The sequence below is a fragment of the Nyctibius grandis genome, chromosome 4, assembly GCF_013368605.1.
Source record: "Nyctibius grandis isolate bNycGra1 chromosome 4, bNycGra1.pri, whole genome shotgun sequence".
NCBI lineage: Eukaryota > Metazoa > Chordata > Aves > Nyctibiiformes > Nyctibiidae > Nyctibius > Nyctibius grandis.
In genome coordinates, this window is record NC_090661.1 from 74,436,680 (window position 1) to 74,463,574 (window position 26,895).

At 41.8% G+C, this 26,895-nt stretch overlaps 2 protein-coding genes across 4 annotated transcripts in view; one reads left to right on the plus strand and one right to left on the minus strand.

Annotated features, from left to right (window-relative positions):
• Positions 1–448: 448 nt before the first annotated feature.
• On the minus strand, positions 449–26,437 carry MMRN2 (multimerin 2). Of its 2 annotated transcripts, XM_068398624.1 has the most exons (7): positions 26,109–26,437; positions 10,513–10,635; positions 9,170–9,276; positions 7,706–7,774; positions 6,268–6,441; positions 3,253–5,163; positions 449–2,225 (listed from the first exon to the last, which is right to left on the minus strand). In XM_068398624.1, exons 1-7 carry the CDS (start codon positions 26,387–26,389, stop codon positions 1,837–1,839), a joined length of 3,054 nt encoding a protein of 1,017 aa, XP_068254725.1. In that variant the 5' UTR covers positions 26,390–26,437; the 3' UTR covers positions 449–1,836. The 2 variants fall into 2 exon arrangements, with proteins under 2 accessions (XP_068254725.1, XP_068254726.1); XM_068398625.1 differs by lacking the exon at positions 6,268–6,441.
• The window catches only part of SNCG (synuclein gamma), a 28,128-nt gene continuing 25,455 nt past the window's right edge, over positions 24,223–26,895 (plus strand). Inside the window, exon 1 of one of the 2 annotated variants that reach the window (XM_068398629.1) lies at positions 24,223–24,269. The gene's annotated coding sequence lies outside the window, so the exon portion shown is untranslated. The remainder of the gene's footprint in view (positions 24,270–26,895) is intronic. The other variant, XM_068398630.1, reaches the window with a different exon arrangement.

Consider the following 26,895-nt stretch of genomic DNA (forward strand, 5'->3'; position numbering starts at 1 on the left):
ACTGAAGATGGGGTGTTCCTCAAGCTACACTGAGCTAGGCAGCACACTTGGCTTGGCACTGCAGAACACTGCCAGGACAGAAGCCTGTAATTGGAGGACCACTGGTAAAAATGTCTGGGTTGCCCTGGTATAGTAGCATTGTACTGGAAGAACCCAATCGTACAATTTGATGCTTTTCTTCCTTTTTGGCATTTCATCTCTTCAAATTTTTCTTCTCTTCCTTCCCACAGATTTGAGCAATCTGTGGGACAGAAGATGACACTGAGCTTGCACGCACTTTGTGCTGCCTGCCACAGAGCAGCACGAGATGTGGCTCCATGCTAGGTAAATGGGGAGTCTTGGCCCGTTAGTCTTCTCTGAAAATCAGCACTGGCTAGGAGTAGATGGGAGATCATTTTTAGTCATTGTTAGATTTTTCAGGATGAAAAATAACGATCTTCTCAGCAAATCAGTAGCTAAAACTGCTTTGTAGCTTTATTTCAAAAGATACATATTGTCTGCTTGTCAAACTGTTGTCTTAAGTGCAATGTGTATTGGTACTGATGTGTTTTTTTAGTAATTTTGTCATTTAATGTTGGTTACAATAAATATAGGTAGGGAGAAACCCCCATAACAGCAGAATAGATTTCTGTTAGAAAATGCTACCTTAGAAGGGCATGAACTACATAATAAGAATTTACCTCTTTCATCAAAAATATTGGGATTTTATACATGCATTTCATTTTGGCAAATTTAATTGTTTTATTATTGTTTTGTAAGGTATTAGGATAGACAAGGGAAAATACTGCAGTAATTGAACTTCTTTAAAATGAAAGCATTTGAGATATTTTATTTTAGGACATGACCAGACATGGTCATCTTGAGATTTTGGAAATGAAAAAAAACTTCACAGTTCAGAAATTCTACTCTTTGGTGTACTCTAATTATAAATTTATTTTATATTCAGCAGTGACAGCAGACCAGTGAGCTTGCCTTTTTGCTGTTAGTTTTATTTACTTGCTTGCTTGGTTTTAAACTACTAAATGCTGAACTCTGGGCTGAATTCACATTATTCTTTAGGATTATCTGTAGAAATAAAATGCATTTTCACCAATATTTTTGGAATAGTGTTGAAATTTTCCTAATGTCTACGTGTAGATCTAATTCATCTTAATGTTTTATTACATTTTTGCAGCGTAGTTGAAATACGAACATGGACCCAGAAGTAAAACGACTGGGACATTTCTAAGATCCTGGCTTACAAATACTAGCATAGGGTGCATCTTACTGGGTTTGATCACTCTCTTCTAGTGTTCATGTTGTGCACAGACTGAAATACTGAATTGGAGTGAGTTGCAGAAGTTTCTGAGACAGTCTGTGACCGTCTGTGGTCCACGGAGAACTAAAAGGTAAAATTGTCCTGCCTTCTTGGTTTTAAGCTACTATTCACAAAATATGAGAGTTGATATATACAGTCCTTCCTAAAATCTTTTTCTTGCCGTGGGAGGGTACTCTTTTGCCAGGGGAAAGGAGAAATGATTTGTGTTATAAGTGAAGAAAGACCCACAAAGCATTTTTTTCTAATTGGGTGCAGTTTTCACAGTGGAAGGATTTGGGAATGTGTGCTGATACATTTGGAGTCCAAACCATTAGCTTATCACTTGAAAGAAAATCCCATTGCTGCTCATGAGCAGCTAATCAAAAGCCAAACACTTCCAGAAAAGAAGCATGAAGACAAATCTAGGGTAGTGCTATGTTTAAACACATGCCATAGGATTGAATACATCACAGATGAAGCCATAGTGAATTGATCCGTTGCATCTATGGAAAGATATCAATAAAACAAAATGTCACTTTTCAAGTTTTAAATATTAGGAATCCACCCATTGTTGTCCCAGGGGGACTCCGTTTCACTACAGAGCCCTGCAGCAGTTCAAAGCATACTTTCTCCCCCTTCTCCATTTCTGCCATAGCAAAAGTAGTCATGGTGTTTCCATTTGGTGTTTTCCTCTGACTACTTGAGAGAGTTCTTTTGTACCCACGGCTAAAGGAGAGTTGTCCTAATGCTGGTCCTGAACTAAACTCCACAGAGACGACAAACAGGTAGACACCTTTATGTGGTGCTTTAAAGTAGCCATGTTCAGGGAAATAGCTGTTTCCATAATTGAGGTAAGTTTCATTAAACCTCAGAGTTTTTTCTTTATCCTTTCCTGCTGAGAATCCCACATGAAAGGCCACCGATGAGTCTGAAAAAGGAAGCGGAACAGGATTTTAGCAGTGAGCACTCTTCTCTCCTCAGGATCATCAGGGTGGGAGACAGGGGTGAAGCCCTATCAGGCCTGATTCCTGTATGCTCCTTTGTAGAGCTAAATGCATGAAATGAGTATGTGCCTGGGATTAGATTAAACGGTTCCCTGAAAATATCTGAACCACTACTCTTGGAAAACTATAAGGCTGAGACCACCCAGGAAAAAAAAAAGTAGCATTTTTTTGCTATCTAAAAATAAATAAGTTTGAAATACCTTCTCTGTTTATTCAGTCTTAACTACAGTTTTGCAGCACAGATGCCTAAAGGGGCTGATTTTTGCTCCATGTTGTAGGTCCATAGCAAGGGCTACAATCATAAAAACCAGCGCTAAAGCTGTGGCGGTTGTAATTGCCAGGTGCTTATGGCCACATGTTTGCAGGGAAAGGGAACTGGCCAGTCACAGTGAGTATAAGCTGAAAACTTGTCTCTGAAGCTTAGCCACACGAGAGAGAATATGCGCTCTGGTCGGTCCTCCCTGTTCCATTTGTGCAAATTACAGCAGTTCGTTTAATGTATCTGTCCACATTAGGAACGATTTGGTGCTTTGAGTACGCTCCTACCAGACTCAAATAACAGAGGACAAAGAAGGAAGCCCAGGAAGCCCAGTGCTCCCCATCAGCTTCAAAAGAGAAAACTGCTGCTACATTAACATGAGCATCTACAAACAAAATTTGTGTTCTAAACATCTAAAGTTGAATTAGTTGAAGGCCAGTTCCCCAGCAGCTATAATGGGTGTAATTTTATTGGCCTCAAGCAAAGTGCAGCAGTGTATCAACTTGATTCTCACTCAGACTGCTTGTTTTGATGGAGGGGGAGGATGTAAATAATGTCAGAATTTCTCCCTCCAGCATCCCATAAGATATCTGACAGGTCTCACAATTTATGTGCTCTGTGTGTGGAACTTAACAGCACGGCCCAGAAAGAAGCTAGACCTGCACATGAGCAAGTAAAAGAAAAGAACCCACCTTTTTCCAAAAGTTCTGTCTGCGCTGCATTTCTTCCACCTATCGTCTGCATATTTTCTCTGTGCTTCTCAGGCTTTTTCTTGTCTCTTTGCTTGTCTTGACCTTTCTGTTGCTTTCTCACTTTCCTGGTCAGCATTGACTGAATCTTTGTAACATCCAGACTTATATTTGAGGCAAGTAATTCTTCATTGCTTCCAAATAGCTTTTTAAAAATCAGCAGATGTTCTTCCAGCTTCTTCTTGATGGTTGCTAAATCTGCTGAGAGAATTTCCACAGAAATGTTGAGTGGCTCAATTACATTTGCTATTGTATGATTGCAGCAGAGATTGATGTTACTTCTGGATTCATGCCTCTTGATTGCCAGGCTCAGGTGTTTGATATCATTCTTCAGAGTCATGATATCATTATAAGCTGAGCTATCCAAGGAGTCATCTTTGGCAGCCTCATAGTTAGGTTCCATATGTTCCACGATACTGCGTTGACTACTAACTTCATCTAGAGTAGAAGATGTTTGCGTTTCTTCTTTGGGATGCTTAGCAGATGTACGAGTATCATGCTTATTCTGTTGATCTCTCTCCAAGAGATGAAATCTCTTTATAAGAGATTCTAAAGTCACATTTTGTTCTTGGAGTTTAGCTGAGATATGTCTGAGAGATTCTTGCAGCTGAAAGACTGATGATATTAGGATACTAGGATCTTCTTCAAACAAGACTTCCATAAATTCTTCTCCCAGTAAAGCCTCCAGTGCTGCTTCATGCCGCATGGCATCTTCCAAAAGAGAGCCAAAAGAACTGTTGAGATACTTGATGTGTCGATGGATTTCTTCATCTTTCTTCTTCAAGAAGCCTATGTCTTCTGAAAAAGCCATAACTTGTGACTGAAGCTGTCTGTTTTCTTCTTGACGGAGATTAAGGGACTGATGGATAGATGGAAAAGCTGAGGAGAGCTCTTCAATTTCATTCCTCAAGAGATCTCTGAAAACTGACTCTAAGTGCTTCATATCCTTTAAGCTTGATTGGGAGTCTTCAAGGGAATAAGTGATATTCTTTAAATCTTCCTCCAGTACATCAGTGTCAGAAGATATTCTCTGGCAATTACATTCCTCCATGTACCTCAACAGATCTGAATAGTTTTCCCGAAGATTTGAGAGAGTATAGTTAAGCTCTGATATCTGCCTTTCCATTGCTGCTTTGTTTTCGTCCATAATAAGTGATTTCTCCATTAAAGTTACTGTAAGGTCTTCTGGCCTATACTTTGAGATATTTTTTTTTAACTCCTTAAACCACCTCTCTAAAACTGCAATATTCTGAAAGGCCACATCTGACTCCATGTAAAGTTCTTTAAGCTGCTTTGCATGCCCTGCCAGAATGTCATTTATTTGTCTGATGGTTAGCTGGATGTTTTCATCTTTGGGACTATCATGTGAGGAGAGTTCTGTTAAATTTTTTTTCAAAGTCTCAAATTTATTTTCGAGATTGTTTTGCCCTTGTTTCACATTTGCTATGCTGCTGTTCAGAGCTAAGAAATGGGACTGCTGTATCTTATGAAACTTCTTGAGCTTCGTGTCAGTATCTGCCTTGATCATGGTGAGATTGTAGTGAATACTAGCCTGCTGCATTTGCAATTGATTCTCTATATCTCTTTTCACCTGATCAACTTTCACTATATTTTCTTGGACTTTTGATTCAAACTTAGTTCCCAGCTCCTGGAATTCCTTCTTGGGCACAGTGCTTTCTTGGAATCTTTCTATGCTTTTCTTGTTGGCTTCCACGTCATGGGACAGGTTTCTTACCATGTTTGAGAGGTTCTGTAAGCTTCTGTTGAAGCTTGCCCACATTGGGTTAAAATGTTTCCTTAGAAAATTCTCCACATGAGGAAACAAAACTTGCTGCAGAAGCCTTTCCTGTAGATCTGTTAGCATAGTATAAAAAGAAAAAAAAAAATCATTAAATTCTGCTTGAGGAAAGCATCTTAATCTGGCCAGGGTAGCTCAAGTACTTATTTTTCTACAGTAACTGCCATCTTACTGCCCAAAATCTGAGCACATGCTAAATTTTTACAGTTGCAAAAATAGCCTAATTTTAAATCAAGGTAACTGCAAAGCACATTGTCTTTGTGTCTGCAGACAATAAATATGTATTGACTGCCCCATTTAAGTCATAAAAATATTGCATTTTTAAACCCTTGGACAAGTGGTTTCCTAAGTGGCCGTAACTGCCCATTTTCACAACAGTTCTTAGCTGGTGGACTCTTGCTTATTTGACTGTCTCATCATGTTCTTCTTCTGACGCTTTCTACAATGCACATTCTACTTAACAAAGTTACACGGCATCTTAACAGCTGAATATTCAAGGCCAGGACTAAATAACTTGAAAAGTCTGTGAAGTGTCCGTACTAGGTGTGAATTATACTAAGACTTGATTTTTAACTTTAATATTTGAACTGAGTGCTTTGAAGTTCACTGAGGACAATAGTGTGTATAATTAGAAAATGTTTCTGTAAGCCAATGGCTCACATTAGTAGGTCAAAGTCGGTAGCTCTTTGTTGTCCACTGCAATATATGGCAGGAATAATGTTTCAGAGAAGGGTTGAATGTTGCATTTTGTTACATACACCAGTCTGATATTTAGTACATCAGAGTATATAACATGAGTATGAAAAAAAGAACAAAACCCAAACCTAAACTCTGCATCCCCACAGAAGAAAAGAAGCCATAGAAGCAGAATAGTAAGCTAACAAATAAGTATAAGCGACCTCTCTATTCTGTGGTTAAGGCATATTCTTAAATTCCAGAAAAGTGCAAAAGAATCTGCCTTTCCTCTCATTTCCCATTTTAAGTTACTCTTGAATTTGGTTCATTCATTTGTATTGGAATTGCATCCATTTTTGCTCTCTATAGAAACAACCAGCAGACCAAGGAATATCGGGGTATTTTTATTCTCAAGTTTTCTTTCTGATCTGTGTGGTTTTACAGGGCCTGTTGGCAGGCTGGTAATTCTGCATCAGACCTCTCACCTGAATTGCTCTGGTTCACTTCTAACACCATGCTTGTACCGTTGTTTTCGAATATTCTTTGTAAGTCCCCTAAGTTGCTGACTGCTTGATGAATATCACTTTGAAGATCATCCAGTAATGCCTCATGATTTTGAATGACTTCCAACATTTCTCTTGAATCCACTGATGTTGACACTAATCACAAGATTCAAAAAAACAAAGTCATGCAACAGAGTGCAGCGACCAGGCGACGGGTATTCCTACAAGACCTGCAAGTTCTGACAACACCAGTGTACTTTTTGCTCTGAAATTTTTGCACTAAGATTTAGGGGATTTGTTGATTTATAGCACCTAAACTCACAGTTTCTTTGCAAAGACTTTTTTCAACAGTGATGAAAACCTAATATATTTCAGTGTTAACAGAAGAACTTCAGCCACACTAGCCATGATAGCAGTAAAATACTCTTCATTTAAAACCTCCTCATGCCATAAAAATGTTCTGGAATAATGACTCCTTTCAAGCCAAGTGACTTAAAGGATAGCAAGGTTTAACAACCCAGATTAAAGGGAGAGGATAAAAGAGCAATTGAGGTGTTTCTCTAAGGAATCAGAAGCATAGGGTGTAAGTGTCACAGCCCCTTGCTGAGGGGCCCTTTAACTCTAAATAAATACCTGCTAATTTGAGCTGTAGATTTCAGAGTGTACACTGAGAGCTGCAGAAACTGCTATATCCCAACTGTGCCATCCTGAGGGCCTCTTAACCTCCAAGGTTACCTTTCACCTTTCAGTCTAATGTTTTATAAACTTAAGTCCTGTAAAGCAACTGCTTATTCATTCAGTGCTGAGAGCACAATGTAAAGAAGAGTCTTTTTCAGGGCTATAATGAAGAGCCAATTGCTAGAAGATACTTAATAGCACTGCAAGCCACACCATTTCACAGAGGGTAAGGACAGGTCCTTTTTGGATACTTAGGTTGGCAGGATAGGGTGCCTGAAATATGAATCTGTGGTACCTCATGATAGTATTCTCAGAACTACTGGGTCTGCTCTAAAATAGCATTTTGACTAGATTTTTTTTTTTCCCCTGGTAAGACTTGGGAGCATGGTGTGCTTTCGTGTGAATCGTAGCAGAGCAAGGAGTTAAATATCCATGCCATTGAAAGGTTGAACACTGTACTAGCTGGCATTCTCACTGGGTATTAATGATGGCCAGCCAGCATACAACTTTGAAACTAATGGCTGCTTTGTCTAGAGCATTCATGTAGTATTATAGCAAAAGCCCTCATTTAAGCCAGTAAATGAAATGTAGCTGTGTAAAAGCTTTCCTAAATAATGATGTCACTAGAGATACTGTCCATAGCTTATCATGTTAAAATAGCAGCTAAAAAATCCATGTTTTTTTCCCCGATTAGTGACTGAGAGGTAAAAGAATGGCAAGTGAAGTAACTTCAAGCACGTACTGTGGTTTGAGAACTCTTCTTCTTCCCATCCTTCGGTTTGATTTCCTGGCACCAGAATAGAATTGGGATCTGCAATTGAGACGTAATACATCTGTGAAAATGTTTTAGATGCAGAAACTACTACAGTATAGCAAGGTGAGGAAGGGCAATTCCATGTGTAGTGTAACTGGTGTAGAGACGGGCTTCTGCATTGCAGAAAGTGAGCATCTTGGCTGGAGAACTTCACTTACAGTACTGCACTGGCATAGAACGTTGCATAAATGGTAATGCTATGTAGTAGGGTGGTTTTTTAATTAATGCTGAGTTACTGATTATGATAAATTAGTTTATTACAAATAGATACTTTTTTTTTCTGGGGGTCCTATGAAATGATGTGCAAATTCCTCTTCCTTGTTCCACAGTTACCTGAATGTTCTGGTGGCACCACCTACAGTGAGTGATGCTGTCGAAATAAGGAGATAAAGAAGCAGCAGCTGCTTTTGGTCAATGAGTGTAACAGAGGAGAGACTAAACTAGAAGCACTGCATTTGGCAATATCCTTCTAACATTATAAATGAAAGTCAGGCTGGGGCATCACCTTAGAGAAAAATCTGTGAAGAAAAGCTAAACCTACAGAGATAAAAACAGGCACTCCCTTTTTATCTGTGGAGTCTGTTTGGCCAGGTGAGTTGGGCAAACATTGTGTGAAAATTTTCACACGTGTTTGATATTTTTGTTATGGTTGCCTTAATTACTAGGGGCTTAAACTCTCCTTCTGCTTTTGGAGTATTACTTGGTAATTCCTGCCAATGCCATGAAGCCCACCAATTTTTAAACCAACTGTCCCCCCTCTCTTTTACTTAGCAGCTGCACACATCATTATTCAACAGTGCAAAGAGTTGTAGTAGTTCATCGTATGTGAAGGCTATTGCTAGAGCTTCCATGGAAGTAACAGCCTGGGCTCTGTTCTTATGTTGTAGAGCTGCTCCCCGCTCTAGGAGCTGGTATCTGCGCGGCCAGGGTAAGCAGAGAGGAGGGAGCAATGCAGGCTGGAGAGTGAATGCTGCCTACCTTGTCTGAACTGGGGTACGTTGTGATTTCCCTAGCCAGATGACTTCATCCTGTAAACTGACCGTAGGGACATTTCACATAGTAGTGTTGCTTTCTGATGTCACCAGTTTCTACCTGGAATTAGGCATTCCTAGATGCACCTAAACATCTGACAGGCCCCCTGGCAAATGAATACCTTTATCCCTATGTAAAGATTACAAAGGTGCTACTGACAGAAGAGTAAGTAGCTTAATGCTATTAGCTACTAATTGCAACTACTCCTTGTTTCAAGTATCAGTGATTTGGGGCATAGCAGACCAAAGAAAATAAGGCATCGATTCTCAAAACAAGGAAAAACAAATAGGCAAACATTTCTTGCCACCGTGACTGTCATTTAGTCATTAATTCTCACGCTTGTTCTCTGTCTTTCCTTACCACGCTGTTCACAGTCCTTGCCAATAAATCCAGGGCAGCATTTCCACTGCAAAGACTTCAAAACCTTCTGTTTCACTTGATAGATTGGCTTCAGAGCTGTCCTGTACCTGGGGAGTAAGGGTCTGGGCATTAGATTGCAAGTTATTGTCAGCTGGCGTCACTCAGGGTAAATTCACTGACTCTAGCAGCAGTCTGGTGCCAAGCGTGTCCTGGATGACTAATGCAGAACATGGTTAAGAAATTTGTCATAAACTGTATCACTGTTGCTTAGTAAAACACTTAAGCAGTCCACAGCAATATTTTTCCCCTACATAAGACTCCTTTTCAGGATTACTGTCTACAACAGAAGGTGTGTGCACATTCTTGCATGCAGACAGAATAGAACTATATTGAGTGAGCAGGGCTCCAGTGGTCTGCCTTGTGCTTTACTGTTCTTCGGTAGAGATTTTTTCCAAACATGCTGCCACTGATCTGACGCAAGTCTGAGAAATGTCACAGATGGCAAATTTATGTAACTATCAGAAATGTAACTGTAATATTTATTGTAATAGAGTCCTTTGCAATCAAGTTTGGACTGAGCTTGAACTTCTGTAACATTCTGATGAGTTTTAGAGAAAGTTTTATTTTTAAACAAATATTCCAAAATTTCACTGGTACCGAGGAAGATACACATTTGTTAAAAACTCCACTAGAAATAGTCATGGAACTTTTCTTTTTTGTTCGGAGAAAGAGAAGTGAATTGTATTAACAAATAACAAAAGCATTTTTGCAATCAAGTAACTACATAGATACGGAAACATGTAGATGAGTCTTAAATATTGTTGCACTTCAAAAGTGTGTTGTGAGTCAATGTCTCCCAACTTGAAAAATGTATCAGTCCTGGTACCTTAGAGTACACTGTTGGCTTTCATCAGTACTCTTTGGGCAGCCAGTCCTTTTGAAAGAAGAGGAAGTAGTTGGGCAATTGCACATCTCCAACTCCTGCCATGTAAATGGTCTCACTGATGGCCACAGGCAGAGTTGTTTTTAAGTTATGCATGCGTATTGTGACCTGAAAATCATGGAAAAAGTATGGTCTCTGTTTTTTTTCTGAATAAACGTGTGGGAAGATTTGAAAAATCACCTTATAGTCCTGTACTTGATGGCTTGGAAATGCAGTTGTTTGCCCAGGTTACTTAAATGCCTGATCAGGTACATAAATCAGCCCCTACATCACTTTGGTATTAAATGGAGTTGGTGCTTTAGTTCTTTGTAAAATATGTCATTAAATACTTTTGAAAATATCATTTAGATACTTCAGAGAAAATTATGTTACCTTCATTGGTTTTGTTTAGGATACTTACATGATCTTCTGGCAGTCAGGTGCTCCATTTAGACAGGGCTGTTGGGAGTTGACAATGTACTTCTCCTTCATGCAGGCTTCTATGTATGTTACCAGCCGGGACTGCAGGAAGGAACACCAGTTCCTGGTGGAAGAAAGACGTGAGAAAGGAATTTGGAGTAGATCTTTTAAAGTCTCTGCTTGTAACAGTGCCAAGGAACAGTGAAATGCAGAAAGGCCTTTTTTTTTTTTCTTTTTTTTTTTTTTTAATTATTATTCCCCCCCTCCCCAAGCTGGATGATAAGGAAAGTGGAAAATGCTTGCTCGCTTTCTCCCTCCACTCCCAGTCCATTTGTTTTCATTTGGGATGTTTATCTGGGTTTATTACAAAAGGGTTGATTGTCTGAACTTTGATGCATTAGTTCCATTTCCAGTCCTTTCATTTAGCACGAGAAATTTCCAGCTCATGATAACCTGCAGGTTAATGTCACTTTAGATGTCAAATTGCCTTTCTTGGCATGTTGCCATTTCAGATGCCTAATGACTGACTCGTCAGGTTGAGGCAGACTGCTTCTGCAAACTTAATCCTACGTAAACTCCATTGATAATCAGTGTCTTCCTAAGTATTACTTCTTCAAGATAATATAGTAACTGATTGAACTTACTAATTAGACTAGCTTTGAAATAATTTCTCCCATCACCTGCAGGAAAATAATACTGGAAAAATGAAGGTGGTTTTCTTGGGTTTTAGTTTTATGCTTATAGCAAGGACACGTGAGTCTTACTAGTCTGGTAAATTTTCCAAGTCAGAATTATACAGGCATCTACTAATCCTAGAGTGTAGGTGAGCTGCTTCATTTTCAAGAGTTTGAAGTCAAGACATGGAAGTATATTGTTGGTTGAAGTTTGATGGTTAAAATCCAAGATCAGAAGTGACAGGAAGTAAGAAGTAATAACTATAATGGGAAATGGAAAAAAATTAATAGCATCTGATTAATCAATAATTGCAATTATTGTTCATAAGGTATGCATGTGTTCAACACATTGTTTCAGATAGTGTGTTTACAGAGGTTCACTAGTTAAACACCGAGGGATCCTACCACTCACTATGGATAGTGATGAGTAGAAAAGGGATGTGACAGCTTGCTTTGGACAAAGAAGCTATAGGGGAGACAAGGGGTCCCTGCTCTCTCGCTGTTTAACTCTGGCAACAAAACCTTCAGAGGAAGAGTCACTGAACCAGCAATTGCATTTTACAGACAACCTGTCTTAAAGACAGTCTGGGGCCTTGTGTTTCACACAAGTTTGTGAAACAAAACTCCTGCCTGTTGTAGGAGAGCCCCTACCATGGTTATTTCTAAAACTGTGTGCACACACAGGGCTGTTAGGAAGTCACAACATACCACTTAACAACATGCTGATGTTAAAACATTCTAATCCTCTTCCTTAGGGAAAAGGTGGGGTTGAGCAGTTCAGAGGGAAATGGAAAAATCTATACCACCCTCACTGTTACAGCTAATTCACCTTAACTTTCCAGAGCTTCTCTAGGCAGGTCCAAACAGGCTGCTACATTAACAGTTAACCTGTCTGGTTCCTGTCCTGGGAGGTGGACACAGGGATTGGATTTAGTTCCTCTTTTCAAATGAAGATACAGTTTTTGAGGGATAAGGGGCTTACATTGACTCTGGCGGCTCAGCCTCTGTGGTTTAGGCTCTGAAGCAGTGACCTTCCACAGCCTGTGCCACCTGGGCATCAGGCAGTCTGCAAAGGGCTCCTTCTTCCCAGTAACCCATGAAATCCAGCTTTTCCCTTTGCAGCAGAACCTGTGGCTCCTCCAGACATCCCCTGACGCTCGCTGGGTTGGGGCTGTTAACTATGCTGAACCAAAACACCAGACTCCACAGTTTAAATCACAGTCTTGTTTTCCAGATGGGAAGATTGGCATGAAATCAGTTGCAAAAGGGGTTTGAGGCCTTCATCGCTCCTTCATGGTAAAGCACCTGCAGAGGAAACAGCTCTCTAATTGTCATGAAATTAGCTGTCCTGGTTGAAGACGACTTGAGTCTCAAAAGCTGAGCTACTCTGTTATGTTAGATGTCCATGTGACAGGTAGGTTAGTGGTAGCAAGAACTGGTCATTTTTTTAACATTGTTCTTCCTGATACTGCTGCTGGCAATTCAGTACTCGAAAGTTTGTCACTGCAAAGTTTGAATTCCCAAGAGTAAATCTGATGAGTGAGCTGGTGCTACTTGCACATGATTCGGGTTTTTCACCCTCTGTCTGGCATGTCTAGGGGTCTGCTGTTCTACCTCCTGTAGCATCCAGTATCTTTGTAACCATCAGTATGAGCCTTAGAGCTTGCCAGCGTCAATATATGAAGCATATCTGCTTAAACTAAGCCTAGAGAAAAATTAGAAATCATATTATATGCCATTATGTATACTATTCAATTCCTTTCCTGTAAGAAAACACTAGTTTCTCAGAACAAAAGTAGTATCAGACCTTATACAGTACTGATCATGTCAGTTGGGGTATTTGGAGATATCAGGAGATTCTTGTACTCCATGAGTTTGTCAGAACTTGTGTTATAATGGAGTAGAGCATTGTGTGGGGGAGAGCGCTGTGTCTGATAAAGAGCAGCTGAACTTTAGGCAGTATATTTTTTAAATGGGAACACAGGAACCAAATCTCTGATAATCAACATATATGGAAAAAGTTTGCCCCTCTGAGAGAGTTGCAGAAACAATGGGGAACTGAGTCCCACACAAAAGCAGAAGCTGCAACCACAGCAGCCAGGAGAAGGGGGGGAGGAAGCTCCTAGGAAGCTGGAAACATCAGGAGGAAAGGGCAGACAGCCTGAGCTAGCTGAGAACAGTTCACCAGGCTTGCTGCGACGTAGCCTTTTTTGCTCCCACGTTTCTTAAGAAAAATATGATAGCAATTTTGGTGAACACTCAACGGAAGAAAAACTCTTCATCTCTGAGCAGCAGAGACAGTTATGTGGCAAAGCCTGCGGCGCTGGGAAAGCTGAGCGGGAAAGCAGGCTGCTGCCGCCTTTGTTGTGATTTCAAGCCAGAGCAGCTGTTTTGATGAGCTGTAGTTTTAAGGCCTTTGCAAGTGACTGGGGGAATTTTTGTGCCTGTTATCAGTGGGCGTCTTGTTTCCTATGGGACTGAACCAGAAGACAAAACCTCAAGTTTTTATTAAATCATTACTCTTCAAGAGTCAAACGCTCTGCTTGTGTGTCACTGGGCGATTCAGTTAAAGCCGGCAGACCACCACACACTCTGGCTGACATCTGCCTCTGAGGTGTGCATAAGTCTGCCAAGCTTTAAAGGCCGCATCGCTTTTCAGTGGTTGGTGTAAGATGAATAACTCTGAAACAGAGACCTGATTTGTGCTTGTATTTAGGCTGTCCTCTCTCATGTGCTCAGCAAGCCATAGCTGGGAATGGCTTTTCCCTCTCAAATCCTCTCTGCTTTTTTTCCTGGGGAAATAAAGTGACCGGGCACTGCTGCTGGAGCTCGCTGGCATCGTTGCTAGGTGCAGTATCTTGGGTCTGCCCGTGGGATACCTGCCAGATCCAGGCAGGAGTCTGCATGCAGTGTGGAAACCTCCTTTTAAAGTAGAATTCTTTGGCTTTAGTGTTTTGTTCTTTCCTAATGAAAACAATCCGCACCCCATGAATCATCATCTGGGCTGATTTGTTTTTCCCACCATACACAGCTCCCAAACAAGTCCTTTGAGTCATGTAAGCCATACAAATCTAAACCAAATGTTTACATGCATCAACATGTGTGTGAGCAAGAATGTGGCATCGTGTGACCATGAGTACTTTTGTTATATTGCACATATAAATGTGCACACACATTTAATAGAAAATACGAGCATTCCTTTTCAAATCTGTTATGTTGTATCAGAAATCGATGCAATGGTTGATCACAACTTGATGCCTACTTTGGACAGCTATTGGCATTATGCAGAATGAATTTGATAGACTCTCAATGAAAACTTCCTTTAATAGTGGTTACATTTCTTTATGTCCATTTTTCTTTAGTGTCTGCTCACTAGCTCTCTCACTTGATCTTAAAAGCTTATTTGTGGAGCTGAAGGGCTACATAATATGTTTTTGTTTTAATGACAAAAACTTTTAGTGATTTCAAGTTCCATGAAGCCTATCAAAATTTATTCTTTCATGAAATAAGTAAATAAGGCCTATCTTTCCCATCTGTAATGAGCTGCAATATAGATACACATGTGCCCAAAGATGAAACTTTTATTGCAGTATTTTTTTCACATCTTATCAAATGCATCCTTTAAGGAAATTTTGCTATCTCTAACTAAAAATACTCCTTAACTGTATTACCCTTGAGGGAAAATAGGTCATTCTTTAACGTTAAGTCGAACAATGTAAAGATTTAGAAAGGCTAGTTCAGTGAGGCGAGCAGGAGTTCTGCTGGCACCAGTGGGCTCTGAATCAGGCTATGAAGTTTCAAAGAGCTGCTCTTTCACAAATAGCACTTTCTTTATTCATCTGGTTTCTGGAACACAGCAGCTTTGTGTTCTGCTTTTGTGGTTTTTTTCTCCTCTTTGTAATTACGTCGCTTAATTCACTGAATCTGTGTAACCAACTTGACACCCTCTGCTTTTATTCTCTTTAATACAGTTTCCTTTTGATTCAAGCTTCTGCTGCCAAGGAGAGAGAGGAGTAGAAAGAAGTTGCTCATGTGAGGAGAGCAGAAGAGCTTTCTCTCCAGTCTGGTGAATGGTAAAGCTTATCACAATACTGCAAGTTAGAGCAACACTTGAGGGAACCCTAGCAAATCCAGGGCTACAGATGTTTCATTTGTCCAGTTGCTTTTCCTGTTTTACATTCCAAGCAAATTAATCCTTTTTTTTTAAACCTGGAAAAAAGTAACTGAATAATTTTCTTTCCTAGACTAGGTGTTTTTTTTCCTAGGCTTTATTCTAGTCTCCTAAATTGAATAGTCTTCACATGCATCTATCCACTTTTGCCCTATTTTGAGACAAGTGTATTCTTCTGTCTGCGGTTAAATACATCTGATGACAAAGCATTCTGTATTTAAATAAGATTCAGCAAATTTAAGTTAGCTCAAGCTCCTTTTATTTGAACCCTTGGGGTCTTTAAACCAAAAACTGATCTTAAAATTATTTTTTTCTTATGTTGGATAATAATTCTGCTTTTACTGAAACATAGCAAAATGCGGGCAGTTCTATCTCTGATTCTACGATTTGGCTGGGACACCTTACATCCTAGCAAACAAAACCCACAGAACCAGGAGATAAAGTGAGATGGCTGGTCTGCAGTAATTATCACTCTGCTCAGATAAATATGGGGTAGTTTCTGTTTTCAAACACTGCTACACTGACAGTTGCAGCATGATAGTGAATGTGACTAGTGCCCCCCAGCTCAGCTAGGTACTTACAGACTTTGTTTTTCTTAGTTACATGTTCTCATGATTGGCACTGCAATGCATAATTTTAGACACTTCCTAGGTCAGTGGAAATTTTGCCTGAACAAGAGCTTCAGGACATTGTTTTTCCATAAGTTTTGTTATTCCTTTGGCTGTACTAGTACAACTGAGTTGTCCTTCACATCAGTTTCCTCAGGTTTCTGTTCTCAAGGAAGCCAGTTTCTATAATTACTTGGAAAACTCCTGTCCAGCCGTTCCTATGTCTACCACTGACAGAGCGCAAAACTTTTCAGGTCCGTAACACTTTCACAGAATCACAGAATGTTAGGGATTGGAAGGGACCTCGAAAGATCATCTAGTCCAATCCCCCTGCCGGGGCAGGATTACCTAGACCATATCACACAGGAACGCGTCCAGGCGGGTTTTGAATGTCTCCAGAGAAGGAGACTCCACAACCTCTCTGGGCAGCCTGTTCCAGTGTTCAGTCACCCTCACCGTAAAGAAGTTTTTCCTCATATTTATGTGGAACCTCCTGTGTTCCAGCTTGTACCCATTGCCCCTTGTCCTGTCAAGGGATGTCACTGAGAAGAGCCTGGCTCCATTCTCTTGACACTCGCCCTTTACATATTTATAAACATTAATGAGGTCACCCCTCAGTCTCCTCTTCTCCAAGCTAAAGAGACCCAGCTCCCTCAGCCTCTCCTCATAAGGGAGGTGTTCCACTCCCTTAATCATCTTCGTGGCTCTGCGCTGGACTCTCTCTAGCAGTTCCCTGTCCTTCTTGAACTGAGGGGCCCAGAACTGGACACAATACTCCAGATGCGGCCTCACCAGGGCAGAGTAGAGGGGGAGGAGAACCTCTCTTGACCTGCTGACCACACCCCTTCTAATACACCCCAGGATGCCATTGGCCTTCTTGGCCACAAGGGCACACTGCTGGCTCATGGTCATCCTGCTGTCCACCAGGACCCCCAGGTCCCTTTCCCCTACGCTGCTCTCCAACAGGTCTGCCCCCAACTTGTACTGGTACATGGGGTTGTTCTTGCCCAGATGCAGGACTCTACACTTGCCCTTGTTATATTTCATTAAATTTCTCCCCGCCCAACTCTCCAGCCTGTCCAGGTCTCTCTGAATGGCTGCGCAGCCTTCCGGCGCGTCAGCCACTCCTCCCAGTTTTGTGTCATCAGCGAACTTGCTGACAGCGCACTCTAATCCCTCATCCAAGTCATTAATGAATATATTGAATAGAACTGGTCCCAGAACCGACCCTTGCGGGACTCCGCTAGACACAGACCTCCAACTGGACTCTGTCCCACTGACCACCACTCTCTGGCTTCTTTCCTTCAGCCAGTTCACAATCCACCTCACTACCCGATCATCCAGACCACACTTCCCCAGTTTAGCTGCGAGGATGCTGTGGGAGACCGTGTCAAACGCTTTACTGAAATCGAGATAGACCACATCCACAGCTTTACCATCATCTATCCACCGGGTAACATCCTCATAAAAGGCTATCAAGTTGGTTGAGCATGACTTCCCCTTGGTGAAGCCATGCTGAGTGCCCCTAATGATCCCCCTATCCTTGATGTGCCTAGAGACAGCACCAAGAACAAGTTGCTACATCACCTTTCCAGGGATGGAGGTGAGGCTGACCGGTCTATAGTTACCCGGGTCCTCCTTCCTGCCCTTTTTGAAGACTGGAGTGACATTCGCTTTCCTCCAGTCCTCAGGCACCTCTCCCGTTGCCCACGACTTAGCAAAGATGATGGAGAGTGGCCTAGCAATGACTTCCGCCAGCTCCCTCAGCACCCGCGGGTGCATCCCATCAGGGCCCATGGATTTATGGACGTCCAGGTTGCTTAATTGGTCCCTGACCCAGCCCTCATCAACCAAGACAGATTCCTCCTCTATCCTGACTTCTGAGGCCTCAGGGGTCCGGGGCTCCTCAGGACAGCCTCCAACAGTATAGACAGAGGCAAAGAAGGCATTCAGTAACTCCGCCTTCTTTTTATCCTCTGTCTCCAGGGCCCCCACCTCATTCATCAGTGGGCCTACATTGCCTCTAGTGTTGGCTTTACCTGCAATGTATTTGAAGAAGCCCTTTCTGTTGTCCTTGACCTCTCTTGCAAGGTTTAATTCCAAGGAGGCCTTAGCTTTCCTAGTTGCCTCCCTACATCCTCTGACAACAGACTTATATTCCTCCCAAGTGGCCAGCCCCTCCTTCCACGATCTGTACACCCTCTTCTTCCACTTGAGTTTGCCCAGCAGTTCCCTGTTCAACCATGCAGGTCTCCTGGTACCCTTCCTTGACTTCCTACCTGTTGGGATGCTCTGATCTTGAGCTCGGAAGAAGCAGTCCTTGAATGCTAACCAACTATCTTGGGCCCCCTTACCTTCTAGTACCCTGTCCCATGGGATTTCCCCTAGCAATTGCTTGAAAAGGCCAAAGTTGGCCCTCCTGAAGTCCAGGGTTGTGATTCTGCTAGCTATTCTGTTCCTGCCACATGAGATCCTGAACTCTACCATCTCATGGTCACTACAACCAAGGCTGCCCTCAACCTTCACCTCTTCAACCAGACCCTCCTTGTTAGTGAGGATCAGATCCAGCAGCGCTCCTCTCCTAGTTGGCTCATCCACCATTTGCATGAGAAAGTTATCATCAACGCACTGGAGGAACCTCCTGGACTGGGGATGGCTGGCTGAGTAGGCCTCCCAGCAAATATCAGGGTAGTTGAAATCCCCCACAACAACCAGGCCCTGTAATTGCGAGACTGCTCTCAGCTGCCTGTAGAAGGCCTCATCACCCTCCTCATCCTGATCCGGTGGCCTGTAATAGACACCCACAACAGTATCACCCCTGCCAGCCTGCCCCTTAATTTGCACCCACAAACTCTCAACTCGCTCCTGATCCGCCTCTGGACAGAACTCAATACATTCTAGCTGCTCACTCACATAAAGAGCAACTCCACCACCTCTCCTTAGCGGCCTGTCTTTCCTGAACAGGACATAGCCATCCATGACCACACTCCAGTCATGCGAGGCGTCCCACCAAGTCTCTGTAATTGCCACTAGATCATAGCCCCCCGACCGAACACGGATTTCTAACTCCTCCTGCTTATTCCCCATGCTGCGTGCATTGGTGTACAGGCATTTCAGGGAGCGAGCTGGGCACACCGATTTCACCCCAGGGGGATGGGAGGCCTCCTGGTCTACCTCAACACTAGAGCGTTGCCCCAGTGGTGCAAGCCCAGCTTACTACCCCATCCCCCTTCGAATCTAGTTTAAAGCTCTCCGTATCTTCTATACAGCACAAAAGGTCACCAGATAAGCAACTATTGCAGTTTAAATGTGCTACAGGTTGACTATAGAGGACTATGTTCTTCTAATTTAAGCAATTTTCTATTGACATGTACAGAATGATTCCTGATTTATACCAGTTGAAGCAGAAAAAAAGAATGAGGCTTTAGCCGTGGAATAATCTATGTTCTGTTTTTCCCTCAGTGCAAAATTCTCACTGACAAGAAAAAGCAGCCTCGATAAAACAGAGGTAAAATACTGCATTTAAATTAATCTAAACTAGGACTATGCACGTCAGTTTTAAGACAGACGTATCTTTTTATTCGTTATGGAATGCAGAAGGTGTTCAGCTGTTGAAAAAGGTGCTGGCTCTCCGAGGGAACACAGCGTGCCACTGGGTTTTTAATTAGCGGACAGCGAGTGATCGCTGGTGGTCTGTCAGTGAATTCTCCAGCTCTTCCCGAGCAGCCAGCAGTTTTATTTTAATTACTTTAATGTAAGTAATTATAGAAACTGCATTACAATCGGGCAGCAGAAACTCTCATATTTCTCTGTCTTTCCCTTAGGATGGGTAGAACTCCCTCTCAGGCAGGGTCTGGGATCTTCGTGTGACTCATCTCACGAACTACCCTGGTTTGCCACCGGGGTCTAAGGTAGACTAGTTGATTTCTGGTTTATCTTGGCAAGCTGGGCTGAAATGAGTGGCAGTGGTAGGTTCAAACGTGGATTTCCATACAGTGCTGGAAGTATTCCAGAGCCCTGAGTAATGCTGGTTGAATGCCACTTTTATTCCAATAGTAGTGCCAGTTAGTCTGTTATCAGTTGGGACTTGTCCTACAGAATGTCCTAAAAACTTAGTGCAGTGAAGACTTTCTGAGCAAATCCAGTCCTGAACCTGGAGCCTCACTGGGAGCAGGAGTCCAAGAGAAAGCAGGCTTGGCTGGGAGCTGGTTTTGAGCGAAATCCAACTGTTGTACAACCTACTTCAGAGAAATAAATGCAAGAGGTTTTTCCTCTTCGCAAAGCATCCACAGCCGTTACCTCATTTATATTATCCTCCCCACAATAGAAGCTCCACAGCCCGTTCAGAGGGCAGCCTACACTTGGATTTCATCTTTTGATTCCTGCAGACTTAAGTTCACCCCTAGTATAGCATGCTCACTCCTTTGTGAGACCTTGTCTTGAAGCAGGAATCTCAACTGGTGGCCACCTACTAGCACAGCTGTGCTGATGCCAGAGAGTCAAAGATGTGTGGGAAGACAGCCTTCCCAGGCCGCATGCACACAGGGTGCAGGTGATGTGCACCAAGGTTTGTCCTGATCATGTTTTGGGCACGAGTGTAATTTTGTTCAGGGTTAGCCACCAATTATTCATTCAAGGGGTATTGATCCACATACAAGTAGGAAGGCATCGGACCAACGTGGTAGTAGCGCTGATGGTGGTTCTGTTGGCTATGCTGAAACAAGAGATACCTTGCTGTCTGCTGAAAGAATCAATTGCTGCAGCTTGCACTAATGAACTGTGATATAAAACAATCCTTTAGGCACAGAGGGTTCGATAACTCCTGTCGCATGCAATGAAGCTGTGTCATTTGCATCAAACATGCTAATGGGAGCCATTCCACCTGCAGCTGTGCAGCTCAACAAGAGCCAAATATCAGAGAAATTCCTAAGGTCCTGAAAGGAGCCAAGCACCTAACTTTGATAGGAAACCATTGCTTCTGTTAATGAACTTGGCACTGCGAAAGCTATTGTTGAGCACTCAATGGCCATTCCACTAGTTTGCAGGATGTCAGGGGCTGAAGATGACATTTAGCTGCATTTCATCCAAACCTGTTTTATTTTAAGCATATGTTCTATGCCCCTTTGTTGGGAAATTTCTGTATCCCATAAGCTTCCTAAGAAAGTCCCTGTCTAGTTTTGAATAGACGAGTCAATGGGAAACTGATTTTAATTAAATCAATGGATGTTTTCCTGTAAAAGTGGACAAAAAAATAAGCGATTAAGATTGAGCATTGTTCTGACTTTCCCTGGAATAAGACTGATGTGGGTTTTCTCTGCTTGTCTACCCTTTGGAGGATAGTTGTTCTGTATTTTGACACCCTGGGTAATCACAGAAAGAGGCCTGCTGCTTTGTGGCTGTCTCGGTGCTGAATAAGAGGAAGAGGTGTGTGTTTTAGTGAGATAAAAACACACCTGGCTGACACCAGGAAGCCTTCCTCTAATCAAGGGTGACTTCACGAAATCGTGTGTCCAAACCTCAAAATATGTTAATGCGATTAAGGATTTACTTATGCTGAAGATTTCTGCCTTTCCTATTTATAGTTCGGGTGGTGAGGTTTGGGGATTTTTTTGGTTTTGTTTTTTCATTTTTTTTGCGGAGACGTTTTAATTGTAAGAAAAATCCCAATAGATGACAGGCTGAGAGTGGTTTTGTGGATTAAAGAGAAAGAAGGAAAACTAAACCACCTACCCAACTGGAGGGCAAATCCAAAACAGGGGCTACTTGGCCATGATTACACTTTTAGAAAGACAGAGAAATTCTGTGAGACTGTGTCATAAGTGGGGAAACCAGCTTTAGTTTCTCTGCTCCTTCCCATTTCATCACCACAGTCCATTTCTCCCTTACCAGGTGAACCATCCATTTGGGGACCAACTCTGTCAGTGTGGTTACTGAGGGGGAAAGTTAAAAATAACCTCTGCTTTTTCCTAAGATTATTTTTAGCCTGGAATGCTTAAGTGATCTGGTTTACAGTGTTACTTGACAGGCAGGTCAGGCCAACTGAGGGTACAGGCAGCGTTGGGCGTTGCTGTCAGAGCTAGCATGTCATGAGATTGCACCTTTTAGATTCTTCATTTATCTTTTTTCTTTTAATGAAATACGAACACTAAGTGCATGAAATCCAAGTTGTCGGCCTGACTGTTCTTGGTGTTGTGGGCACATGGATTAGATTAAAGCCAGCTGGCTACGATTCTGCTCAGTGCTGAGGAAAGATAGGAGCCTTGGGCTACGGTGCTCCACTGACGGTGCTTCAGTGCATTGCTTGGTTTGAGAAATAATCTGTTTGTAGGGAGAGAAAACAAGCCCTTCTGAGTGTAATTACAGTAGAGGTCTTTCCATGGATCTCTGATCAACAGAGGTAAGTCCATAGCAAGGGTATAGAGAAGATGGCATGTTTTTCCCCAGGACAGGGAACCTTTCCTTTCAAAGGCTGGGTCACCATGTACCTGGCCCCATACAGCCACATGGAGAAGGACACGTGTGTCCAATTCTGTCTGCCCAGGTGTGCATTGTACAGCCTAAGGGAAGACACGCAGCTGTACGCTTACGTCGCCCTCTCTTTCAGCTCCCCTGAGGTCAGCTCAGCACCATGCCTTGCTCAGGCATGTGTCATTACCAAGTATTTGGTGGAAACAGCTCTAAAGAAAGAAAAATCTCCAAGGTGGCTTGTCAGTCTAGGATGAGTTTTCACAAGCTATCAAGTGTGTCATCCACATAGCAATTGTCAGGATAACAATAGTCGTGTATTACCTCATTGATGTGTTTATTATGCCTTTCAATATGACTTGATCAGACAGTTAAATTGGCTACACCTAGTGGGAAGCATTAGAGTAGGTGATGAGCTAATGCAAAGCTAATGCCAGCTCTTATTTGATATTAACTGTGTCACTTTTAGAACTTCCACATATCTGGTCATGTCCCAGGCAGCTTTTCAAGCCTCATTTTAGCTTCCTGTATCCACACACAGGAAAGCCATTGGTAACAACAGAGCGTTCCTATGAAGTTCCTGCATTAGGCATCTGTTTACATGGGAAATGAAGAGTAAAAATGTGTGTATTATTCTATTTTGGGGTATTATACATTGAGTATTTATGAAATCCAGAACCTGTTTTTACTGTTCTTACTCTTCCATCTTATATTGCTAAAACAAATGCTAATATAGTTCAGCAATTTCACAGTACAGATTTCTTCATATACGTGTGCTTTCATTTCCCTTTTTAGTTCTGCTGAAAGTTTGGGTACACGTGGATCCATTTACCTCAGCCATAGAATAAAATATCTAAAGTCAAACCAATCAACTCATATGAGGCACAGCTGCTGGAGAGAAAAGGAAAAAAAAAAAAAGGTGATTTCCTTTGGAAAATTGGCCTCTTTTGATAGTTTTGATTTGGTAAGTAACATGTACAAACACTTGCCCACTTTGAACAGGCAGAGCTTCTCCTGTTCGCTCAGATACAAGCAACAGCTGAGCTACTAAACTTGTTACCTAGTTCTTCCTCTAAAGAATAGTTGAAATGAGGATTATTATCCACACATTTCTCTCTTTAAAGAAGACATCTAAAGGCCTGATTTTCTTATTTTAAAACTCTTATTAGAATAATCTTGTTACTCTGAGAGGAATTAATTAGTAAAGTAACATATCCAAGCATTTGATTGGGATCTAATGAGTCATTTCACCTTACATACTGAAACAGAAACCAGAGGATTCTGTCTGACTAATTACCTTGGACATATTAGTTGTGATGGTCTCAATTATTCAAATAACTGCAATAAGAAAAATAATAAATTTTTTAAAAATATAAATATTTTGTAACAACCACTATTCCTAACACATAGGGAAAATAGCAAAAGGTTGGAAAAAAACACATAATTTTTGTTAGAAAATTATGAGAGTCAAAACTTTGTCTCAGAGACAGTTACCATAGATTTTGTTTGTTTTCTAGTTCTGAAAATAAAGTATTTTGTTATTTCAAAAGCAAACTAGAAGTGGGACACAGTTTTGGTAGAAAATTATACTCCATCACTCGGTCTTTTTTATGGCATGTCTTTATCTCCCTGTATCTCTTAATTCCTGATTAACTCCTGGTGCTTTTTGTCTTGCTCTCGTCCTTAGAGATATAAGCCTAGTTCCTTGATGTTTTTTCCAGGACATGGGTCACACTTGTAGGGAGGAAATACCGGAATCATGACAACTTCTCGTCTATGCATAGCAGGGTACTCCAGCCGTGAGCACCTGACATGCACTTGAGGACTTCAGGCTCTCAAGGTACGTTGCTTCAACCATTTGCAATGACTTTTAGAATTTGGAGTGCAATTGCAAGGGCAGCCGGCCTGTTCCTTCTTATTCATACTCTCTCCTCTCACTTTTGGACATAATTCCTCTCAAAGTCTCAAATTTCTTTCCTAAGACGTACCAGCTTCTTGGGCCTGTGTTGCGCTATAAATGTGATAGCTCTAGCAAAAGAACAAATACCTTAAAGCTACTGCCAGTCTAGATTTTGATTGCCTGTAGTCACTGACATAGCTTTATAATAGGGAAGAACGTTATGATTTGACTCATTATGCAGCTATCTGCGCAAAAGGAGGAAGTATTTATCTTCTTGGGAGGAAATTAGGATGAGTAATAGCTGGTGCTGAACTGAATTACACAAGCTGGTGCGGAACAGTTACCTAGCAAAGGAAGAAATCCCTATTAGGACAGTATATTACAGCATCTTGCTGACCTATACATGCACCTTTTACACCATTAAATTTTTCATCAGTACTTATAGTTTTTCAGAAAGCTTTCGGCATTTCAACCCAGCAATCAAATGATTACCACCTTGCAGTATAATATGGAAGTCCAGAGTACCACTTAGGCTTTGTTTTCCTTCCTCTGACAGTGTCTGAAATGCATTAACCAGGAGTTGGTGAATTAACAGTGCATGTCATTATCGAACGCTACCCATCAGGAAACTGGAAGTCAACACTTACAGGCTTTAGAAAGTGACTTAAGGGTAATGGTGGGAGGTACAGATTTGTGGGAAGATGTAGTCTGAAGGACAACAGGGTTTTAAGACAGTCACCATGCTACAAGCGGAGGGGAGGCCTTAGTTTTATATGTAGATGGGATTAGAGACAAGGTTGCATACTTTAGTTTGCATGAAAGGGAAGCATAACATGAGCAAGGTTTTACAGTATCTTTCCATCTCCCTTTTTTCCTTTCCTCAAGAGTATTTAAAGGGAAAAATACCAGGGCATCCTAAAGCACTGAGCTGTGAACAGCACTCATTGTGCTGCTGTTTCAGCTCTCCCAAACAGGGCTCTGCAGGACCCATCCATCAGGGCTATAAAAGATTCACTCACTGTCCTGCTTGGCTTTCATCTATTTTACACGTTTAGAGACCTACTTGCGTGCCTGTAAAACTTACAAAAATCATAATGGTTGGAAATCTTTCTAGTGAAGTACATGCTTTTTCCACTTAGGATGGATACTCTTCTGCTATAGATTACCATGAGAAGCATTTCACTGTCATGAAAATCTTTTGGGGGGGTTTAATCTGTAGTCATTTTCATGCTTATTTATTATTCCTTACTTTGTTATATTTATTCCTCACTATTTTTATTTCGCTAACATCCTGCCATTCTCTTTCCCTCTCCATTTCCAAGGCCCAAGTCTGCAGCCAGGCACATTACAATGATGAGCAAAGCTTGCCATGATCAGCAAAAATATTCAGCATTGCTTTGTGATGAGAAAAAGTCAGTAAATGAATTTCCTCTAGTTCTGCTTTTCCAGAAATAACGTTTTGTTTTATGGTGCTACAGCAGAACTGGAAGGCTCCACATCTGCCAGGTGTGTCCAGACCCGTAACCCCGTTCTGCCGTCTCAGACTAGACAAAGAGCCAGTCCCCTCTGTGGTTTCATCCTCCACAAACAATTCAGCTTTCTGTTTCTGTAGTTAAAACATTTAAACCCCTCCTGTTTCGATATAGATTGATCCCTAAAATGTAATATATTTTAATGAGAAACTTCTATTGAAAATGGCCCTTTATCAACAGGATATAAAGGTATCAGACAGGATTGCACTATCGTTACGTGTAAGACAGACGCACTTGGGATACTCACCCATTTCGGGACTGTGGGCTCGCAGCTTCAAAATCCTCTCTCTCTTCCTCATGTGAGGAGATCATGCTTGAAGGGTAATCTTGAGTATCCTCCCTGAGCCCTTCTGCCTCCCAATAACCTTCCTCTTGTGACAGAGGAGTCCTCTGGGGGTATGCAGAGTTCTTATAAATTTGTGGCTTGGAGCTGTGCACTGAACCATCATGATATCCATGGTGGTCTGAGTGTTTGACCAGCTTTGCGAATCCTATTGTATTACAGATGAGCAAAAGCTTCACTAGCATCGTGGGGTTTTTCCCACCCAGTTACACCTGTCTCTTGTTCTCTTCTCTGAAGCTCAGTCTGGATTAATTCAGGAATGCCCCGGCAATATTCTTTAACTGGAAAGTTGGACAAAGGAAGGGGGGGAGAAAAAAAAAAAATACTTGTAACAAAGAGCGGAAAAAGCTTTCGACCCTCCCAGCTACTGTGGAAACGTCCGTGGTATCGAACAATGTGAGTCTGGTTCCTGTGTGGGGCTCAAGCGGCTCTGACAGGGGTGGGGGAAAAATGGTAGGAATATAGTTTATTCAAGGAACTTCTTAGCTTGGCTGCCTTCTAAACTTATCTGTGAACAGGAACTTGGCTTTTATCAACTGCCTTCTCCCTCAGGCACGGGAAAAGGATGTTAGCTTAAAGGAAAGGAAGAGAAAAGAAAGGAAAGAAAATATTGAGTGGTGTAACAGACTCTTGTTGCAGTGCCAGAAAATGTCACAGACCTGCTTGCTCTGGTGTCTGCACATGTGGGGTT

What these genes read in the sequence shown, in the direction of transcription:
- MMRN2 (XM_068398624.1), bottom strand. Translation starts at nt 26,389, where the DNA reads ATGCTAGTGAAGCTTTTGCTCATCTGTAATACAATAGGATTCGCAAAG. An exon ending in AGAAGAGTTCTCAAACCACA is followed by an intron (nt 6,442 to 7,705) that starts GTACGTGCTTGA and finishes TCTTGTGATTAG; the next exon opens with TGTCAACATCAGTGGATTCA. An exon ending in AGTGAACCAGAGCAATTCAG is followed by an intron (nt 5,164 to 6,267) that starts GTGAGAGGTCTG and finishes CTATGCTAACAG; the next exon opens with ATCTACAGGAAAGGCTTCTG.